At 32.6% G+C, this 20,133-nt stretch overlaps 1 protein-coding gene across 1 annotated transcript in view; it reads right to left on the reverse strand.

Annotated features, from left to right (window-relative positions):
• LOC127556397 (phospholipid-transporting ATPase ABCA3-like) overlaps positions 1–20,133 on the reverse strand; it is a 234,964-nt gene that overhangs the window by 152,836 nt on the left and 61,995 nt on the right. Inside the window, exons 6-8 of the mRNA XM_051989532.1 lie at positions 19,693–19,809; positions 9,689–9,809; positions 3,058–3,231 (exon numbers count right to left, since the gene is read on the reverse strand). Coding sequence (XP_051845492.1) covers positions 3,058–3,231; positions 9,689–9,809; positions 19,693–19,809 — 412 coding nt within the window. The remainder of the gene's footprint in view (positions 1–3,057; positions 3,232–9,688; positions 9,810–19,692; positions 19,810–20,133) is intronic.

Here is a 20,133-nt window from a genome sequence, read left to right on the forward strand (position 1 = left end):
AGAGCCTAGACCATTGCAGAGTCTGTATATATGGAGAGTAGGAGACAGCTATAAGAGATTTTCTGGAGGCAAAATTGACAAGATTAAGAACTGATTCGATATAGGAAATAAAGAAGGCGGAAAATTCAAAGATGTTCTAGGGTTCTGAATACAACTAAGTGGAAGAGTGGTGTACCTTGATAGAAAGAAGAAGTATGTAGAAAGCATATATTTTTGGGAAATATCATTATTTTGATTTTGAACATGTTGATCTTGAGATGCCTATAACAGCAAAGTAAATATGTCCAGCAGACAGCTGGAAATGCAGGACAAAAATTCAGGGAAAAATTATAGCTGGATATAAGAATTTGAGTCACATGCTTAGAAATAGTAATCAAACCCATGAGAACTGAAGAACTCACTGTGGAGAGAAAAAAGAAGGGGCCTAGGATAGGCTCTAGAGATGGCCACACAATAGGGACTAGAGAATAATAATGAAAAATAAAGGTGAGGTGCATAGGAGATACACCAGGAGAAATCAGTCAAAGAAGTAAAGGGAATAGAAGGTATCTCAGAAAGGGAAATGGTCAAAACTGTTACTCTGCAGAGAGTTCAAGAAGAATAAGAAATGGGAATTATATTTGTCATATAAGAAACTGTTGCAGTCCTTAGAAGATAGAGGGCATATGAATAAACAATTCTCAAAAGAAGAACTACAAATGAATCATAATCATGAAAGAAGACTTTAATTCATTAATAAAAGAAATTTAAATCCAAAAAAAATCGTCCCAAGTTCTACCTCAAATTGTCAAATTGGCAAAGATGACAAAAGATGGAAATAGTCATTGTTGAAGGGGTAATGAGAAGATAGACACACTAGTGAACTGTCAGTGCAATCATTTTGGAAAGCAAATTGAATTTATGTCAGTGAAGTAACTAAAATGTCTATACCTTTTGCCTGAGAAAGCCCATTACTGGTCTTATATGTGAAAAAGGTCAATAAGAAAAATAATGTCAATTGATAGCCAAGAAACAAAGTAGATGCCCATCGACTGAAAAATGGATAAACAAAATGTTAATTTATGAAAGTAATGGAATATTACTATGCTATAAAAATATGACAAAAGTGAAAAACAGAATGAGATCTATATAAAGTGATACAGAGTGAAGTAAGCACAGTTAAGAAAATAGTTCATGACTACAACTAAAGAACTACAAAATACCAAAAGTAAATGTTACAAAATATAAAGAAGAAGCAAGGCTTGAAAGAAAATATATGAGAAACGTTCAATCCCATCCCTCTGCAGAAGTGGGAGGTCAACAAGTAATATATTTTGTACATATTTTTAGATTTTTTTTGTAATGTATTAGTTATGCTGATTAGTTTCCAGTTTTTCTTTTTTTGTCCTTAAAATATTATTTATTATGTGGGATGTCTCTCTGGGAGAAAGCTATGAAGAAATGGTGCGGAAATTATGGTAAAGTTAAAAAGACATCAACAAAAACACATATAAATTCTAAAACAACAAATTGTTGCCTCTAGACCAGGTTCAATTGACTGATTAGGTCAGAAGGCAGATTGCAAAGATCCGAGAAGTGAATAAGAGGAAAGAAATTGACAGCACCAAGTGTACATATCTGTAATGTGGAACATGGTTGTGAGAGCAAAGAAATAGAATGATTGCTTGAGGAGAGGCAGGGTCAACTGAACTTTATAAAAGGCTAAGGGAGACCAAGTCAGGTGTGTAAGCAATAGGGAAGAAGCCAGTGAAGAAATAGGGAATGTAGAGTAGCTAAGCAGTGCAAGTGGATAGAGCACTGACTCTGGACTCAGGAGGACCTGAGTTCAATCTGCCCTTAGACATTTAACACAAGCTGTGTGACCCTGGGCAAGTCATTTAACCTCAATTGCCTTGGCGGAGAAAAAGAAACAGGGAATGATTAAGGGATTATACCTTCAGAGAAGACATTGTCTAAGAACATGAGTTGACTCTGAGATACCACTACACACTTGTCAGATTGGCTAGAATGACAGGGAAAGATAATCTGGAATGTTGGAGGGGATGCGGGGAAACAGGGACACTAATACATTGTTGGTGGAATTGTGAATACATCCAGCCATTCTGGAGAGCAATTTGGAACTATGCTCAAAAAGTTATCAAACTGTGCATATCCTTTGATCCAGCAGTGTTACTATTGGGCTTATTATACCCCAAAGAGATATTAAAGAAGGGAAAGGGACCTGTATGTGCCAAAATGTTTGTGGCAGCCCTGTTTGTAGTGGCCAGAAATTGGAAACTAAGTGGTTGCCCATCAATTGGAGAATGGCTGAATAAGTTGTGGTATATGAACGTTATGGAATATTATTGTTCTGTAAGGAATGACCAGTGGGATAATACAGAGAGGACTGGCGAGACTGACATGAACTGATGCTAAGTGAAACGAGCAGAACCAGGAGATCATTATATACCTCAACAATGATACTGTTTGAGAATGTATTCTGATGGAAGTGGATCTCTTCGATAAAGAGAGCTTTAATTGATCAAAGATGGACAGAAGCAGCTACACCCAAAGAAAGAACACTGGGAAATGAATATAAACTGCTTGCATTTTTGTTTTTCTTCCTGGGTTATTTATACCTTCTGAATTCAATTCTCCCTGTGCAACAAGAGAACTGTTCAGTTCTGCACACATATATTGTATCTAGGAGATACTGTAACCTATTCAACATGTAAAGAACTGCTTGCCATCTGGGGGAAGGGGTGGAGGGAGGGAGGGGAAAAATCGGAATAGAAGTGAGTGCAAGGGTTATATAATGCTGTAAAAAATTACCCTGACATGGATTCTGTCAATATAAAGTTATTATAAAATAAAATAAAATATATATTAAAAAATGTGTTACATTTAAATATATCAAATGCAAAAAATTTTCACTGACTGACAAAAGCCATAGTTTTGGTACTTTAAGTATTCTATTTCATAAAGAAAATTAGGCTAGCATTTTTTCATATCACTTTTATACCTATTGTTTCTAGTTACCAATATGATCAAGAAATAATTGAGAAAAATCATACTTACCTTTTCCTTCAAGTTGGATCATGAACATTACTCCCAAAGCCATGGCAACATTTGAAGAGAGACAGGAAATTGTCTTCATATAATGAGTCATACTGTAGATGTTTTTATTGATATAAAAGAATGGAAGGTAGGAGAAGAAATAGATAATACTTCCTGTGGCAACTGCTAAGTTAGCTACAAAAACCAAAAGGAAGATGTCAAATAATTTGCAATAAATAATATAGACTATTATAAGATTTTACATTTATCCTTATCAGTCATCTTTCTACCACATTATCAATCTGTCACAATGTTTTTGGATTACTATTCTCTTCTCCAGTTTTAATAGATATTCCTAAGTTTTTTCTCATCCATAAACTTCAGATGCATACTAAGTATGTTTTCATTCAAGTTACAATAGTGATAGTAAAAGAATGTAGTACTGCTATGATATTTTCGCACACATTGATCCTTTTGGTTTTTCTTTATTCTATTTGGGGAGCAGATCTAAAAGTGGCATAGCTAAATTAAAATGATACAAAACACTGAAATGAAAAGAAAAAGTTGAGAGCTCTGTAGGAAAGACCTAGGAGTTTAACTTCTTAATGTAAGAGATATAAAACCTTACTCAACTAACACACTCTTTGAAAGTTAGAACCGACCAGACAAAAGTTAATGTTTTCTTGGGTCAATAAAAAATAGTAAAAACAAAGTCAAAAGACTTAAAAAAAAAGAAAATGTAGAGAACAGATCAAGGAGAGCTTATTTAAGAATCATTAGACTAACTTAAAGATTTGATTTTAAAAAGCTTGGATATCTTATTTCAAGAGTTCATCAAAGAAAACTTCTCTTGATATATTAGAATGAGAAAGCAAAGTGAAAATACCAAGGATCATTTATGAACCATTTATTAAAATAAATCTCAAACTGAAATGTCCCAGAAATATTATGGCTATTCTTATATTATATTTTCATTCTAAATGAGGGTAGGATGATGATAAAAGTGCCCCATCAGAACTGTCATGTCATTAAGAATTGTACAAGGAGTTAATCAAGGCAGAGGAGGGGGGTCTGGGAGTAAGTTTTTTTTTTTTAATGATCTTGAAAGTAAAACAAAGTTGGGGGAGGGGAGGAATAGGAGAGTGGATGAATATATTAGGGAATAAAGAAGAGGAACAGTAGGAAATCTTATTAACATATAATTGGGATACTCAAGCAGACTATAAATATGGTACTATGGTAATGATAATTAACTTTGAAAGACTTAGCTACTACAATCAATATAATTATCCACAATTCCAAAAGCTTCATGATGAAAATGCTATCCATCTTGAGAGAAATGATAAATTTGAGTGTAGACTGTGTTGGAATCTTTACAAAGTGATAAGTCAGTTGCCTAATTTAGCATGGTATTTAGCAAATTCTCTAGCTCACTAATGTATTTAAGTACTCAATGGAGTTCACACTTTTGGGAGATTCACAAGTCAGTATTCAGAAACCCATAATCCCACTCTCAGATCGCATAATCTCACTCTCTCAGAGGAGGAGTCAACCTTTGGGAGATCATATATAAGAAGCTCTTGGAGCTTCAGTCAATGAGTTAGTTCAGAAGATAGACAGAGAGGCGTGGAGTCAGATTCATTCCATTTTCCACCTTTGTGCTGGCTGGAGGCTGAAGGACAAACCTTTGGATTTGAAGACATTCGGAGGGAGCTCTTGGAATCAAGCAGAGAGATAGGCTCTAAGAAAAATTAACCAGGCTATTTTGGAGGAAGCAGTAAAAGATCTGAACTTTTAACACCTGGGTGCATTTGGAGTGATTATTAGTTTTAACCGAAACTAAGGCTGCCTCCAGGAAACCTCCCCAAGAAACCTGCTCCCAAAGAACCATTATATATATTTTAAAGAAGAATACCCCAGACTGAAGCATATTTTTTCACTTTATTTTTCTTGCTTTTTTGTTTTTTCACTTTGGATAATGTGATATTGTATTTTACATAACTTTATATATATAATAAATATCATATCTCATATTCTCAATGGGTTAGGGAAGGGCTAGACTAAAGAATTCAAAACTAAAAAAATTACAAGAATCTATTTCTTGTTCTATTAATCTACCTTTTTATGCATACATATAAAATTTATGTTAATCATTATATAACTGGGCAAAATACTTTTTAATGGTTTTTTATTTTCTTTATTTGTTGTCTCTTTTTTCATTTTTAGAGTGGCAATTTTGTTTTTCTTGCTTTTTAAAAAAACAGATGAAAAATAATTTCTGTTTCATTATCTTTTAAAAACTGGCTTTTAATTTTATCAATGTAATGAAATGTTTATATGAAATTCTATCTTCTTTGATATTGAGAATTTAGACGTTTGTATTTGCTTGTAGTTTTTAAATTTGATGTTTTCTTTCTCTTTTCTAATGGGAAATTAAAAAGTAATTTTTCCCCTAAAGACTGTTTGGTACAAATTTTGGATACTGTCTACTGTAGCCATTGTTGTTTATTGAACCATATATTGCTTCTATGTCTTACACTGTAATAGATCAATTATTTAGTATAAAATTATTTTGTCTCATTTAAGTTTGCATTGTTGCTTCAAAAGTCATTTATTCTATTATTTTAAAGATTATTTTAATAATTTTGTTATACCAGTTATTAATTGATTTTCTCATAAAACAAAGTCAGTTTTGAAAAGGTTATCATGCAGAGATGAGAAATAAGCAGTTTCTATTTTCATTCATTGATATCAAGAATTCTGTCATTATATAGCTTTTCTAAAATTATATTCTGGTTTTTTAATATTATTTCTAAAGATATGGAGGAACATGGTGAAATTACCATTATTACTTTGTTGTTTGTCTCTTTCTATGATTCAATTAATATTTTTCTTTATATAATTAGAGGTTGTGTTAATCAGAGGATGTGTATGTTATGTGTATGAAGTACTGGTATCATATCTTTTGGCATATGTTTCATTATAATATTGCTTCTCTACTTATCTCTTTTGGGGCACCTAGATGGTACAACGGATAGAGCACTTAGCTTGGAATCAGAAAGACTCATCTACAATTCCCACCTCAGACAATTATTAGCTGGGTGACCCAGACACAACCTTATTTGCCTGATCTGTGAAAATGAGCTAAAGAAGGAAATACCAAACCACTTCAGTATCTTTGCCAAGAAAAGCCTAAAATGAGGTCCCAAAGAGTTGGACATGATGCAAATGACTAAATAACAATAATACTTAGCTCTTTTAACCAGGTCCATTTTTACTTTTAACTTGTCTGAGATTGTTATTCCTACTTCTGCTTTTATGAATTTACTTGAAGAGCATAATAAGTTCTGCTCCATCCCCTCATTTTAACTATGTAAAAGCTGATATTTCAAAAACATATGACTGAATTCTGCATCCTAATCCATTCTGATACTATATACTTTTATGAGTTGAATTACTTCCATTCACACTTGTATTTATGATTGTTAATTGTGTTTTCTTTCATCATTACTTTTTAACTTTTTCTCTCTCCCCTTTACCATTTTTTACAAAGGGAATGTAGAAAGAAATGAAATCTGACTAACATTAGTTTTTTGTGATCTAATTAATTTTTTCTCCCTGATCTATGATTCTTAATCTTTCTTAGCTCTGAAACTATATTTATTTTGCTTGTAATAATTCTTTCCCTAAAAAGTACCCACATGTGCAAAAATGTTTGTGGCAGTCTTTTTTGTAGTGTCAAAGAATTGGAAACTGAGTGGATGCCCATCAGTGGAGAATGGCTGAATAAGTTAGGGTATATGAATGTTATGGAATATTATTGTTCTATAAAAAATGACCAGCAGAATGATTTCAGAAAGACTTGGAGAGACTTACATGAACTGATACTAAGTGAAATGAGTAGAATCAAGAGAACATTGTATACAACAAGAAGGTTATGTGATGGTCAACTCTGATGAATGTGGCCCTTTTCAATAATGAGGTGATTCAGGCCAATTCCAACTGACTTGTGATGGAGAGAGCTGATTACATCCAGAGAGAGGACTGTAGGGACTGAATGTGCATCACAACTTAGTATTTTAATCCTTTTTTTTGCTGTTGTTTGCTTGCTTTTTTTTTTCTTTTTCCTTTTTCCCTTTTTAATCTGATTTTTCTTGTGCAGCATGATAAGTGTGGAAATACGTATAGTAGAATTGCACATTTACTGTCTAAAAGAGAGGGTGAGGAGAAAGGGCAAGAAAAATTTGGAACACAAGGTTTTTGCAAGGGTGAATGTTGGAAACTCTCTTTGCATATATTTTGAAAATAAAAAGCTATTATTAAAAAGAAATATAATGAAAAATGCTATCTAAAAAGTATATTGAATTGAAAAGAAATATAGAAACTATAATAATTCTTCTATGGTAAACATTAGAGTTCCTACATCTGATGACAAATATTTATCCTGTCTCAACAGTAAAAAGAGGGATTTAATATATACTAAGTAAAAAAAATTCTTCCCTAGATCTGATCTCCCTTTATATAACCCTATTTACCCTTTCTGTACTCCTGTTTATTTCCTTATTGAATTTTATTTTGACATTAAAATCTGTGTATTTGTTGTTATTTTTTTATACAGAGAAAAGGATCATGAAATGCTAGTGCCTCACTCTCCTATCCAATTTATTATTTTCTTCTTGTGTACTCCTTTTGTGTTGCAGAGATCTATGAGAAAAATTTCAGGTGTCTCATGCTGCAACAAGAATCCAAAAAAATTTCAAGTGGTTTGGTTTCTCAAATGATGGTAAGGGAGTGATTTCCAGTCAATCCCACATCATTCAAATTTGGAGGAGTTCTATGGAAATAGTGGGGAAGTTCAGCTTTCTGTTTTACTGCTTGGCAGTTAAGATAAACTTTTACAAATACCAAGACAAGGAGTAACATATGATCTTTGAAAATGTATAACTGTGTATTTGAGAGAGTATCCTGGACCTACCGGGCTCTGATAGAAGAGTCTGTTACTTTTTGACTTAGCTAAGAACTATGCTACAGAAAATTTGCTGTGATTCTTAAGTACAATGCATTAAAAAAGGAGCTCTAAGGGTCAATGTTGAGTATCTCCAAGTTACTTGAGAACTATGAAGAATTGAACATATAGACAGGATCACCACGACTTATTTTATGGGGACACAAAAATGTTTAACTGGTGAGAGAGAATAGTTTTGGGAAGCTGATCAGAAATTGACAAATTGTTTTCCGTCAACCCAACTGATGAATTATAGAATATAAGGGGAATTTAAAAAATAAAATAAAGTGTAAAGATCCTAAACAGTGACTAGCACATAGATTGAATAAATGTTTGTTGGCTAAATAAAGTATGTAAAGAAATACTTATACTTCATTATCCCTTTATGAAATATGAATATCTCAAATGAACTTGATCAAATTAAAGGGCAACTAGTCATGGACTAGCTGAAAGTTCAAAAATATCAATACTAACACTTTAAAAAGTGTTAAATTCGTCTTGGATCTTAAGACAGAAGATGTTTCTAAGAATTGTGAAAATTGTCAGTGAATGAGAATTCATTATAAAAAAAGAAGTTAAGTTCTTGAGAAGGAATTGATCCTTGTTTCATGAGGAATGGGGGGATTCTCTCTCCTTCCTATTCCCACTATTATGAGTACATGAACACACACAAACACAAACACAAACACACACACACACACACACACACACACACACACACACTAGCTTGAAGCTGTTAGCTAGGCAGAAGACACAAGTGGACAGTAAACTTAGTAATTCAGGGCAGCAGAACTGAGGAAATAAGTGAGTTGAGGGATATTTAGCAGCAGAGAGGGATGTGACAGTAGAAATATTGTGCCCAGAATAAGCAGCATAATGATTTAAGAGGAGAAAGAAAACTGGAGGCTTGAAATACCAAAAGATCTGAGGAACCTGGGCTGTTTTCTGTTTCCTGTGGATTCCTACAATTTTGAGAGATATTACAGTTTTATAACTTATTTTTTCATAGGGAGCTGGGATACAGCCTTTGTAGCCACAGGTTCTTGCAAAGAATTTCAGTGAATGACTTTGCTTTTGATTTCAGTGTGTATAATCTGCCTGAATATTAAAGCATGGTGCATTTATGGGGGCTTGTGAGCTATGTTTTGGGGAATGAGAATCAACAGAGTGTGTAATTACATTATTATGTTGTGGATAATTATATTATATATAACATATACACAATATATACAATATACACAACTATATAAAATTATATTATGCTGTGGGTAATTATGTTATACTTGGGTATTAGTCTTTTAGGAAATTCGGCTTATTATTATGAATTGGAATAAAAAGGGCAGCCATACAGAAATACAATAAAAAAACAAAACAAAACACTGTACTATTAATTGTCAAAGGGTTCCGGCAAAAGGATTTTAAAATTATTTTCCTCTAACTCCTCAAAAAATTAAAATATCAACTCATGAGAATAAACAATTTACTCTGAAGGGCTTAAATAATGCCTAAGAATCTCTGTTCTTTATGAGAACTTTTAAAAGTAATAGGGTGGTAGTGATGTCCAATAGGAAAGCTTAAAAGAACTTAAATCCTGTTGAATCTGTGTAAAAAATTAAGTAATTCTAAGATAATATTCTTTTAACTCACCTCTAGTGAAGAACACAGTAATCATAAAGCTGAAGGAAATGGTGGAAATGGCAAAACAGAATAGAAAGAAAAACACCAAAGCTGGGTCACTGTTTGTGAGCACTGACACATCATAATTCATCTACAAAATAATCATTGAAATAATTCAATCACACAGATAAATTATATTTCAGAAAGACAAGGAAAAGCATAAAATAATTGAATATTTTTAAATTAACTAAGGTACATAAATTCTTTTTCCAGATGGCTAAAAAGAAATTTAAATAAATCAATTTACAAATGAATATAGAAGACAATATAAATAAATGGAAGTCAATTAATATGTACTAAAACCCTAAATAATTTTAAGTAATGATAGTATTTAATTATATTTCATACTGTTTCCTTTAAAATTATTTTGAACCATGATTTCAAATATGGAATGGGTATGGACAGGTGTGAGAAAAGGGTAAAAGAGGATAGAAATTAGAAGCAAAAATAAAATAAACTTGAATTTTAAAAAAACAAACAAAAAGCTTTAATGTTCTCCTTTTGCTATAATCATTTGAATATGATTTTGCATTAAGTTCCCAAGATTTTGACACATATTTAATTCATCATGAAACCACATGAAACTACATTTATATATTGCATTGATATTAAACATACCTCTGAAGAACTTTTCTCAAAGCTTTTAAGCTTTCAATGGCATTAAAATCAAATGAATTTCCAGGACATTGAAGCATGTTACCTTGATCTCTTGGAGACATTTCTGTATGTTCTTGGTAAATGGCTTGGTGGAAGGAGATATCCAATTTGAAATGTCTGTAATTGCAGAACAATTCTCCTTCCTAGCATATCAATACATTATGGGAGGGTGAATATAAAGTGATAGTAATAATAATAGCTGGGGTACAACAGTGGTCTTCCTGGGACAATCAGAGAAGATCTGAAGAAAGATACTAGGACAGAGGTTTGGCATATGTGAAGTATAAACATTTCTAGGTACTTCTGCTGAAACAGCAAGTGACCAGCCTTGGAGCTAGTTGGGTTGGGAAGTAGCTTCAGTTCTTGGAAACTCTGCTGATAAGGAATAATAGGCCCAACTGTATCTAGATGGGGTCCTAGATGAAAAGGAACAAGCACATGGCAGGTAGAGTGCAGAAGCAGTGGGACAGTTAGATGGTGGCTGCAACATTTACAGGAAGGTAGAGTTCTTGGTTTGGGGTTCCAGGCTGGAGAGGAGAATCAAAAGAGAACCTGAGTCCAAAAGCACCATCTCCCATATCCCAGGTGATTATACCAACAATCTATTGCAATTTTTTAAAAAAAGAGCAGGCAAAAAAGAAAGAATCTAACTTAGGAATTTATCTTCAAAGAAGAGAATATTGAAGTCTCCCCTACCCCAAAGAATAACATTAAATTGTTACCTGTGCAAAAAGAATTCATAGAACTCAAAAAAACTTTAAAAATCAAAGGAGAGAGATTGAAGAAAAACTACAAAAAAAAATAACATTCCAAGAAAAACAAGAAGATCATGAAAAGAAAGTCAACTAACCAGAAAAGGAGTTTCAGAGTCTTGAAAAAAATAACTCTTTGAAAATCAGAATTGGGCAAGGAGAAGCCAGTGAAGTTATGAGAGACCAATAAATAAAAAAAGGACAAAGAATCAAAAATATAGAAAACATGGGATATCTCATAAAAATAGATTTAGATTACAGATGAACTAGATAAAACATGAAGAATAATTTGACTACCTGAAAGCTATGACCAAAAATAGAACCTTGATACAGAAAAACAAGAAATAACCAAAGTTTTCCTTGAAGTAAAAGAGGAAAAAGTAGAAATTTTAAAAATCCACCTATTTTTACCTGAAAGAGATCCTACAAGGAAAATCCATGGGAATATCATAGCCAAATTCTGCAACCCCCAGATCAAGGAGAAAATATGACAAGCAACAAGAAAAAAAAAATTCAGATATGGTGGAGCAAGCCACAATTAGAATCACACAAGACTTAGAAGCAACTATATTAAAAGACTGAAGATCCTGGAATTCAAAATATCAAAGAACAAATGAACTAGGGTTGCAGCCAAAAATATCATACCTAGCAAAATTAAATTTAGTTCTGAAAAGAAAAAAATTAACAGTGAATGAACGCCAGACCTTTATGATTTTGCTGCAAAAGACCTGAATTTAATTTAAAAAATCAACATGTAATATCCAAGAGAAACAGAATACATTAAAGACTAATTTCAAGGTCTTCAATAAGGACAAATTGTTTATGTTTTTATACATGAAAATGTAAATTATAAGCCTAAGACTATCATTAGTAATTGGGTAGTCTGAAAGAAAGACTGGGATAGAGATGAGTATGATGTGATTCTAAAAAGTAAAATCTATGTAGGAAAAAGTAAAAAGAGTAATTATGTTATACAAATGAGATGTGAGAACAAGAACTGAAACAGAGGAATTAGATGAGGAGGGAGGCCTAATAATTTTGAAATCTTACTCATATCAGGAATAGATTATAAAGAGAGAATTAAACATACAGATAGATTACAGATAGATAAAATTATGAACAGAATTTATTAGAAAAAAAAGCAGGGATAATAATGATTTCAGACAAAGTTAAAGCTAAAACACACTTAATCAAAAGAGAAAAAATTAAGAAAATTATACCATGTCATTCATTTTAATCAATGTCACCTTAATAACTTTATGATCAGAAGCTTTTTTTGTAGTCTGCTTATTTTTGGCTTTTAATTCTTTGTTAAAGTAGGACTCTGATTCCAGGGTGGAGGGTGCATTGTCCCAAGCAATTGCTTTTGCTTTCAGAAATCCTTCTAAAGATCTGATTCCAAGCACTTTTTTTTTGCCCTGGAGCTGTTAGGAGGGTCCCTGCCCCACAGCAGCTGTAAAATTTAGTGTGCTAAAGCAATAGAGTGCTTTGCTGCAGCTGAGGCTGGACCTGGTGTTGGAACTGCACAGGCATGGCCTGCACTTGGATTACATGTTGGACTTCCACTCTGGTATCACAAACCTTTTCTGCTAACATTCTAAGTTGTCTGCAGTTGGAAAATATTCTACTCCAAACTTTGGGTATTCTGATGCTCTAAAATTGTTTATAGAGTCATTATTTAAAGTCTTTTTTGGGGGAAAAGGTTGGATGAGTTTCTGCCTTTATTCCACCATCTTTTTCTAAAATGGAGTTAAGCATTTTATTTCCTCTTAGGTTAATCTGGCAAATTATGTTTTTGTAAATATACATCCCTTTCAATTAGATTGTCAGATTTATTGGCATGCAGTTATGTGAAATAGCTATTAATTATTGTCTTAATATCCTTTTCATTGATGGTGAATTCACCCTTTTCATTTCTGAGGCTGGTAATTTTTATTAATCAAATCAATCAAAGTTTATCTAATTTTCCCTCCAAAAAATCAGCTCCTTAATTTATTAATTCAATAGTTTTCTTACATTCATTTTTGTTAATTTCTCCTTTGATTTTCAGAATTTCTAATTTGTTATTTTATTGGGGGAGGTTAATTCATTCTTTTTTTAAGTTTTTTACTTATATGCCCAATTCATTGGTCTCCTATTTCTCTATTTTATTCATATAAGCATTGAGATATATAAAATTTCCCCTAAGGATTGCTTTGGCTGCATCCCATAAGTTTTGGTATGTTGTCTCATTACTGTCACTCTCTTGATGAAATTACTGTTTCTAATATTTGTTGTTTGACCTACTCATTCTTTAGGATTAGATTGCTTAATTTCCAATTAATTTTTAGTCTATCTTTCCATAGCCCTTTATTGTATGTAATTTTTATTGCATCATAATCTGAAAAGGGTACATTAATAGTTCCGTCTTTCCACATTTATTTGTGAGGTTTTTAATGTCCTAATACATAATCAGTTTTTATATAGTTGCCATGTATTGCTGAGAAAAAGGCATATTCCTTTCTATCCATTCAATTTTCTCCAGATGTCTATCATATCTAACTTTTCTAAGATTATATTCATATCCTTGTTTATTTTGTGGTTAGATTTATCTTATTCTGAGAGGGGGATATTAAGACCCCCCCCCCCCATTAGTATAGTTTTGCTGATTATTTCTGTAACTGACAGCTTCTCTAAGAATCTGGATGCTATGCCACTTGGTGTATACATACACACACACACACACATATATATATATATATATATATATATATACAGAGAGAGAGAGAGAGAGAGAGAGAGAGAGAGAGTGAGTGTATTGATATTGCTTCATTACCTTTTAGCAATAAATAGTTTCTTTCCTTATCTCTTTTAATTAGATTTAATTTAGATTTATTTCTGATTTTTGCTTTGTTTGCTATCAGGATTGTAAGTTACTCCTGCTTTTTTCCTCCCTTTAGTTGAAGCATAACATACTCTACTCCAGTCTTTTATCCTTACTCTGCTCCACCTGTGTTTCTTGTAAACAATGCATTGTGGGATTTTGACATTTGATCTATTCTGCTATCCACTTCCATTTTATAGGAGAGGTCATCCCATTTGCCCTCTCCTATGTTATGATTAACAGTTGTTTATCTCTCTCCATGATATTTTCTCTTCTGTTTATACTCTATTTTTACCCTGTTCTTCCTCAGCAGTCTTTTGCTTCTGACCATGACTAGGGAGTCATGCCCTTCCTTCTATCACTCCTCCTCTCCCCTCTTTCCCCTTTGCCCTACTAATTCTGGCTTCCGTTTTACCAGTCTACCTTCTTTTTTTCTTTCCTCTTTCTCCTCCTACTTCCCTATTGGGTAAGATAAATTTCTATATCCAATTGAGTGTGGATGTTATTCTGTCTTTGAGTCAAATCTGATGAGGTTAAGGTTGAAATGCATTCTTCCTTCTTTCCATCTATTGTAACTGATCTTTTGTGCCTCTCCATGTGATTTAATTTAACCCATTTTACCTCTCCTTTCCACTTCTTCTTTTAACGTCCTTTTTATATCATCATCACACCAAAGTCAACAGATACTCATATCCTCTTATGTACACTTTATACTCCTTGATAAAAGAGGTTGCTATGCTCTTTCCTGTCCCTCAAAGTTTTTTAATTCATTGACCTTTACCTGTGACATTCTGATTTAAAAATATGTTAGTTCATGCCCTAACAGCTATTAAACTGTATATGCCTTTGAATCCAGCAATACCATTATTAGATCTATGCCAAAAAAAAATCTAGGGAGAGAAAAAGGATACATTTGTTATGAAAAAACAAATCTACATATATGTATACACACACATATATGTATTACAGTTCTTTTTGTGATGGTAAGAATGCAAACTAAAGAGGCGTTCATCAATTAAAGAATTACTGAACATTTTATGGCATATGAATGTGATAGAATATAATTGTGAAGTAAAATATTATGAGAAAGATAATTTTAGAGAAACCTAGGAAGGCTTATATATACTAATACACAGTGAAGTTAGCAGAACAAGGAGAAAAATTTATGTAAAACACTGCTATAAAAAGAAACACTTTGAAAGGCTTGTGAACTCTGACCACCACAGTGACTAAACAATCCCAGCAAACTTGGGATGGAGTTTATCATCTGTATATTTTGTTTGAATACACATATTTGTATTTTGTTTTTCTTGCTTTCTCAGTGAGGAGGATAGACTAGAGCAAAGCTTCTTAAACTGTAGGTCATGATCCCATGAAAGCTTGTGTAACTGCATGTGAGGATTGCAAAATTATGATTTATTATCAGTAAATATTTGATTTGCATGTCTCTTTTGTATATCTATATACTTAGGGTTAGAATAAAAAATTTGGGAGTGAAAAAGTTTGTGAGCAGAAAAAGTTTAAGAAGCTCTGGACTAGAGTAGAAAGGTAGGATGGAGAGAAGGTATAACTTCAATTGAAAATAAAATAAAATTTAATAATGCCTAAAGAGCAATATGGAACTATGCCCAAAGGGCTATCAAACTTGGCATAACCTTTGATCCAGCAGTGTTTCTACTGAGTCTGTATCCCAAAGAGATCTTAAAGGAGGGAAAGGGACCAAACATGTGCAAAAATGTTTTTGGCAGCCCTTTTTGTAGTGGCCAGAAACTAGAAACTGAATGGATTCTCATCAATTGAAGAATGGTTGACTAAATTATGGTATATGAATGTTATAGAATATATTATTGTTATGATTTCAGAAAGCCCTGGAGAGACTTACATGAACTGATGCTGAGTGAAATGAGCAGGACCAGGAGATCATTATACACGGCAACAACAAGACTATATACCACAATCAATTCTGATGGACATGGCTCTCTTCAACAATTAGAGGATTCAAACCAGTTCCAATTGTTTAGTGAGGAAGAGAACCATTTACACTCAAAGAGAGACTGTGGTAACTGAGTGTGGATCACAACATTGCATTTTCACTTTTGTTGTTTGGTTGCATTTTTTTTTCTTTCTCATTTTTTTATCCTTTTTGATCTGATTTTTCTTGTGCAGTATGATAATTTTGTGGAAATATATATGGAAGAATTGCATATGTTTAACAAATAATGGATTACTTGTTACCTAGGGGAGGAGGCAGGGAGAAAGGATGGAGAAAAAATTTTGTAATGCAAGGTTGTACAAAGATGAATGTTTACAATTATCTATGCATGTGTTTTGGAAATAAAAAGTTTTATAAAAAATTAAATTAAAAAAAGAAATAAGCTGTAACTAATTCCTTATTCTTCTTTCCCTGTTTTCTTTAAGGTATATTTTTAAAAAAATACAAATCCAGGATTTATCTCTGCTTGTTTCTTTAAAGATGCTTAAACAATGTAGAACTCTTAAAAGACATGAGTATTATATGTAAGTGCTTACCTATCATGACTAACTTCTTGAAACTATTCAAATTTTTTACTTTTGTTAAATTTATTTTGTTTAAAGGCTATGTTAAATTTAGTTTTCTCAGAATTATCATAGAATTAGAGCCAGAGGGGAACATAATAGACATTTGGTCCTCACCTCATTTTACAGATGAGCAAACTGAGACCCTGAGAGTGAAAGTAACTTGCCAAAAATCAACAGAAGAAATAAGTGGCAAAAGCCATTATCATCTGCACAAATTTGGCACATTTCTATTTTTTAGAAATAATTAAGAAAAATCTATTCTCATCTACCACTACCCTCTCCCCCTTAGATTTATGACTCTCTTGTCAGCATAATTATTTTTATATACAAACTGTGTTCCTTTGCTTTTCATTATATCATATTCCAGACTTTCGTTTAATTTTTCATGGCTAATAAATAGTCCTGAATGACTTAGGACCATAGTTCCTGAGAACATGAGTTCTCTTTTACTTTCAAGATTTTCTCTTTGACCTGGCAACACCGGAGCTTATATTTTATGGTTTCTTTTTGCTAGTATCCTACGAATTCCACTGATTTATACTTTGGCCTCTAGTTCTAATAGTGTAATTTTCTTGCATAGTAACATGAAATATTGCATTATTTCTCCAGCAAGCTAATGATTATTAGGTATTTTTTTTTTTTTTACTGAGCTCTGTTGCTAGATCAATTTTCCTTATTTTGATAAGGTGTCTGAGTGGGTTATGTAAATGTGGCTCATAAAATGCACTGGAATTTTGCTCATGCTTCTCTAAAATATATTATTATTTCTCTACTTAGGGAACAGAAGAAGAGCCTCAAAGCCAACCACTCCATTATCTGAGAGAACTATGCTAGATTAGTATTATGTCTATCTGCCCCACTAAATATTATTGGTCTAAGAATCTGTAGGTTCAGAATGTAGCAACTTTCTTGGTCTACTGTAGATTAAAGGAATAGTATTGCCTTTAGCTTATATCCAGCAATTTGATTCTTTATCATCAAATGTTAGTTACACAAAAGACAATCACAAATAACAAAAAGAGTAAACTCACTTATACAAGGAGATAGCAAACAAAAATCAGAGAAGTTATACAGATTAGAGAAAATACACAAAAATGAAATGGCTTTTTAGATGGTAATAAAACAATATGTTCTCTTAACCAAAAGAAAAAACCCAGTCTCACTCAGAGGAAATTCCCTTAAGTTTTTAGGGCTATAAGCTAGAAATCACAAACACTGAAGAGCTGATTCCCTATATATTTCTGCCATTTGTGATGTCTATGTCTTTTATCTTTTTTTTCTCTCTTCCTCTTCTCTTTTTCCCTCTCTTCCTCCTCTTTTCTTCCTCTCACTCCTTCTCCCTTTCTCATCTCCCATCCTCCCTTCCACTCTCCCCTTATACCTTCCCTTATACACTCTTTCTACCAATTAGGAAACTCTCATGCAAAATGCAACAGGCTTAGTTGAAAGCTACTGCTATCCAGGTATCCTTTCATTTCATTTCTTTTTAACTTTGCTTTAGCGATTCTTTTTTGTATTTTAGATTCTGTTTTATTCATTCATTTTTTTTCCTTCAGATTATATTGCTTTGTTTAGGTTTTCTAAAATTCTATTCTAATTTGATAATTTTTCTTTAGGGTTTTTCTTTAAGAACTATAATTCTATTTTTTATCTCTTCCTCCAACTCTTTTTATTAGGCTTCACTTACTCTAGAGAGGTCTTCCATTTCATTCTTTGTTCTGGAGTTCAAAGTGTAATTATTCTCCTATAAATTTCTCAATGCCTTCTTTTATCCCATAGTATATTTAAAAATTGTATCAGGAGTTTTTTTTAGTTATTCATTCATTTAAGCTCTTTGCTGGGTTTTGTTTTGTTTTTTTTTCCTTAGTGCCTTTGAAAAATTCTGTTCTAGGGGCAACTAGGTGGCCCAGTGGACAGAGCACCAGTTCTGAAGTCAGGAGGACCTGAATTCAAGTCTGATCTCAGATATCTAACACTATCTAACACTTCCTGGCTGTGTGACCCTGGGCAAGTCACTTAACCCCAACTGCCTTAGCCAAAAAAAGAAAAATTTTGTTTTTTCATTTTGTCTCATTTCTGTGTTTTAAAATGATTAAGGGAAGGAAAACTTAAATATGATCTCGATCTCTGAATCATCTTTCTGTAAGTCTAATGTTTTCAGAGAAATAACTATTTCTCTCATAATATAAATAGTTATTTCTCTCTTAAGTTAACCAATTATTTAGATTTTCCCTTTCTATTTCCTCATTCAGAAATGAGACCCTGATAGGCCATTCAGCCAGCATCTGAAGAACATCGTTGATAGATGAGATTGCCCAAACTCTTCACTGATTGTTAACCAATCAAAGTTGATTTCCACCTTCAAGTATATCCCCTTTCCAAAGGCTTTTTAAGCATTCAGAGGCCTCCAGGGGTAGTCTCTGGTTTATGAAAGAAAGCCAAATAATCATCTTTGTATTAATTATTTATTAATCATAATTAATAAATTTATTAATGACTCAAACTAAGTCTTTCAAACTTTTCATATGAAAGTTTTCTTTTTATCAAAATGTAAAATGAACAAGTCCTACTGTGAAGCCTTATTGTGGCATAGAGCTTGTCTTGGGTTCTTGAAGGCTTTGTCAATAGATAATAACTTTTCTAGGACTGCAAGTTCTGCAAAGCACATTTCTGAAAGCAATCTGAGTCTTTTGTTTAAGGAACAATCTGGTAAAGTACAAATATTTGCATAACTAACAGACTGATCAATAGGTGACAAATTATTTGGACATGGAAACTCATGAAACAAAGGAAAATGAAAATAGCCTCCAACTCATTCTTCTTCTATAGAGAACCTATATGTGTAGGTTCTAAGAATTATATATTATAATAGTTTTTAAAGCACTCATAAATATAACCAAAACATAAAGAGTTTGATGTATAAATTAGTCTATGGGAATTTATTCTTTACTTACTCTTGGTGATTATTATTTTACCTTTTATTATTATTACATAATTTATTACCTTTGTAATTATCATTAAATTGTCTCCTAAGCGATTTAATAAATATCATAGATCAATCTCAGACTTTCTATACCATGGTCTATATATCAAGCTACTCTCAAAGGAGAATTCTAATATATGAGAGAAAATAAGTTACTTGCCTTCAAAGAGAAGAGTATGGTCATAACTGAGATAATCATAATGAAGAAAACTATGTACATGAAAAACCATGAACACCAATGAAACCAGTTTCTAAGTCCCATGATGAGCATATACTCCTATTGGGGAACAAAAAAGAAAAAAATTTATTACATTATTTTGCATTTACTTGCTGCTGTTCTGGTGCAGCAAATTATAACCAAAGTCCTAGAAGTTAGGAATGAAGTTGTCCTTTTTTTCTAATTCTATTATTAAAAGGGCCAGGGCATGGTTGGAGAGGGGTTGAACAACATGGAGAAGAAAGACCTACTGATAAATGCTTGAAGGTAATGTGTGGGTCTGGGAATGCATTTAGAGCAAGGGGAGTAAAAATCTATGCTATCCATATTACATTTGTATACTACAAACATATTATATTGAAAAGATGGTAAGGTGCAGCAAAA

Source organism: Antechinus flavipes, chromosome 1, assembly GCF_016432865.1.
Source record: "Antechinus flavipes isolate AdamAnt ecotype Samford, QLD, Australia chromosome 1, AdamAnt_v2, whole genome shotgun sequence".
NCBI classification, from domain to species: Eukaryota; Metazoa; Chordata; class Mammalia; order Dasyuromorphia; family Dasyuridae; genus Antechinus; species Antechinus flavipes.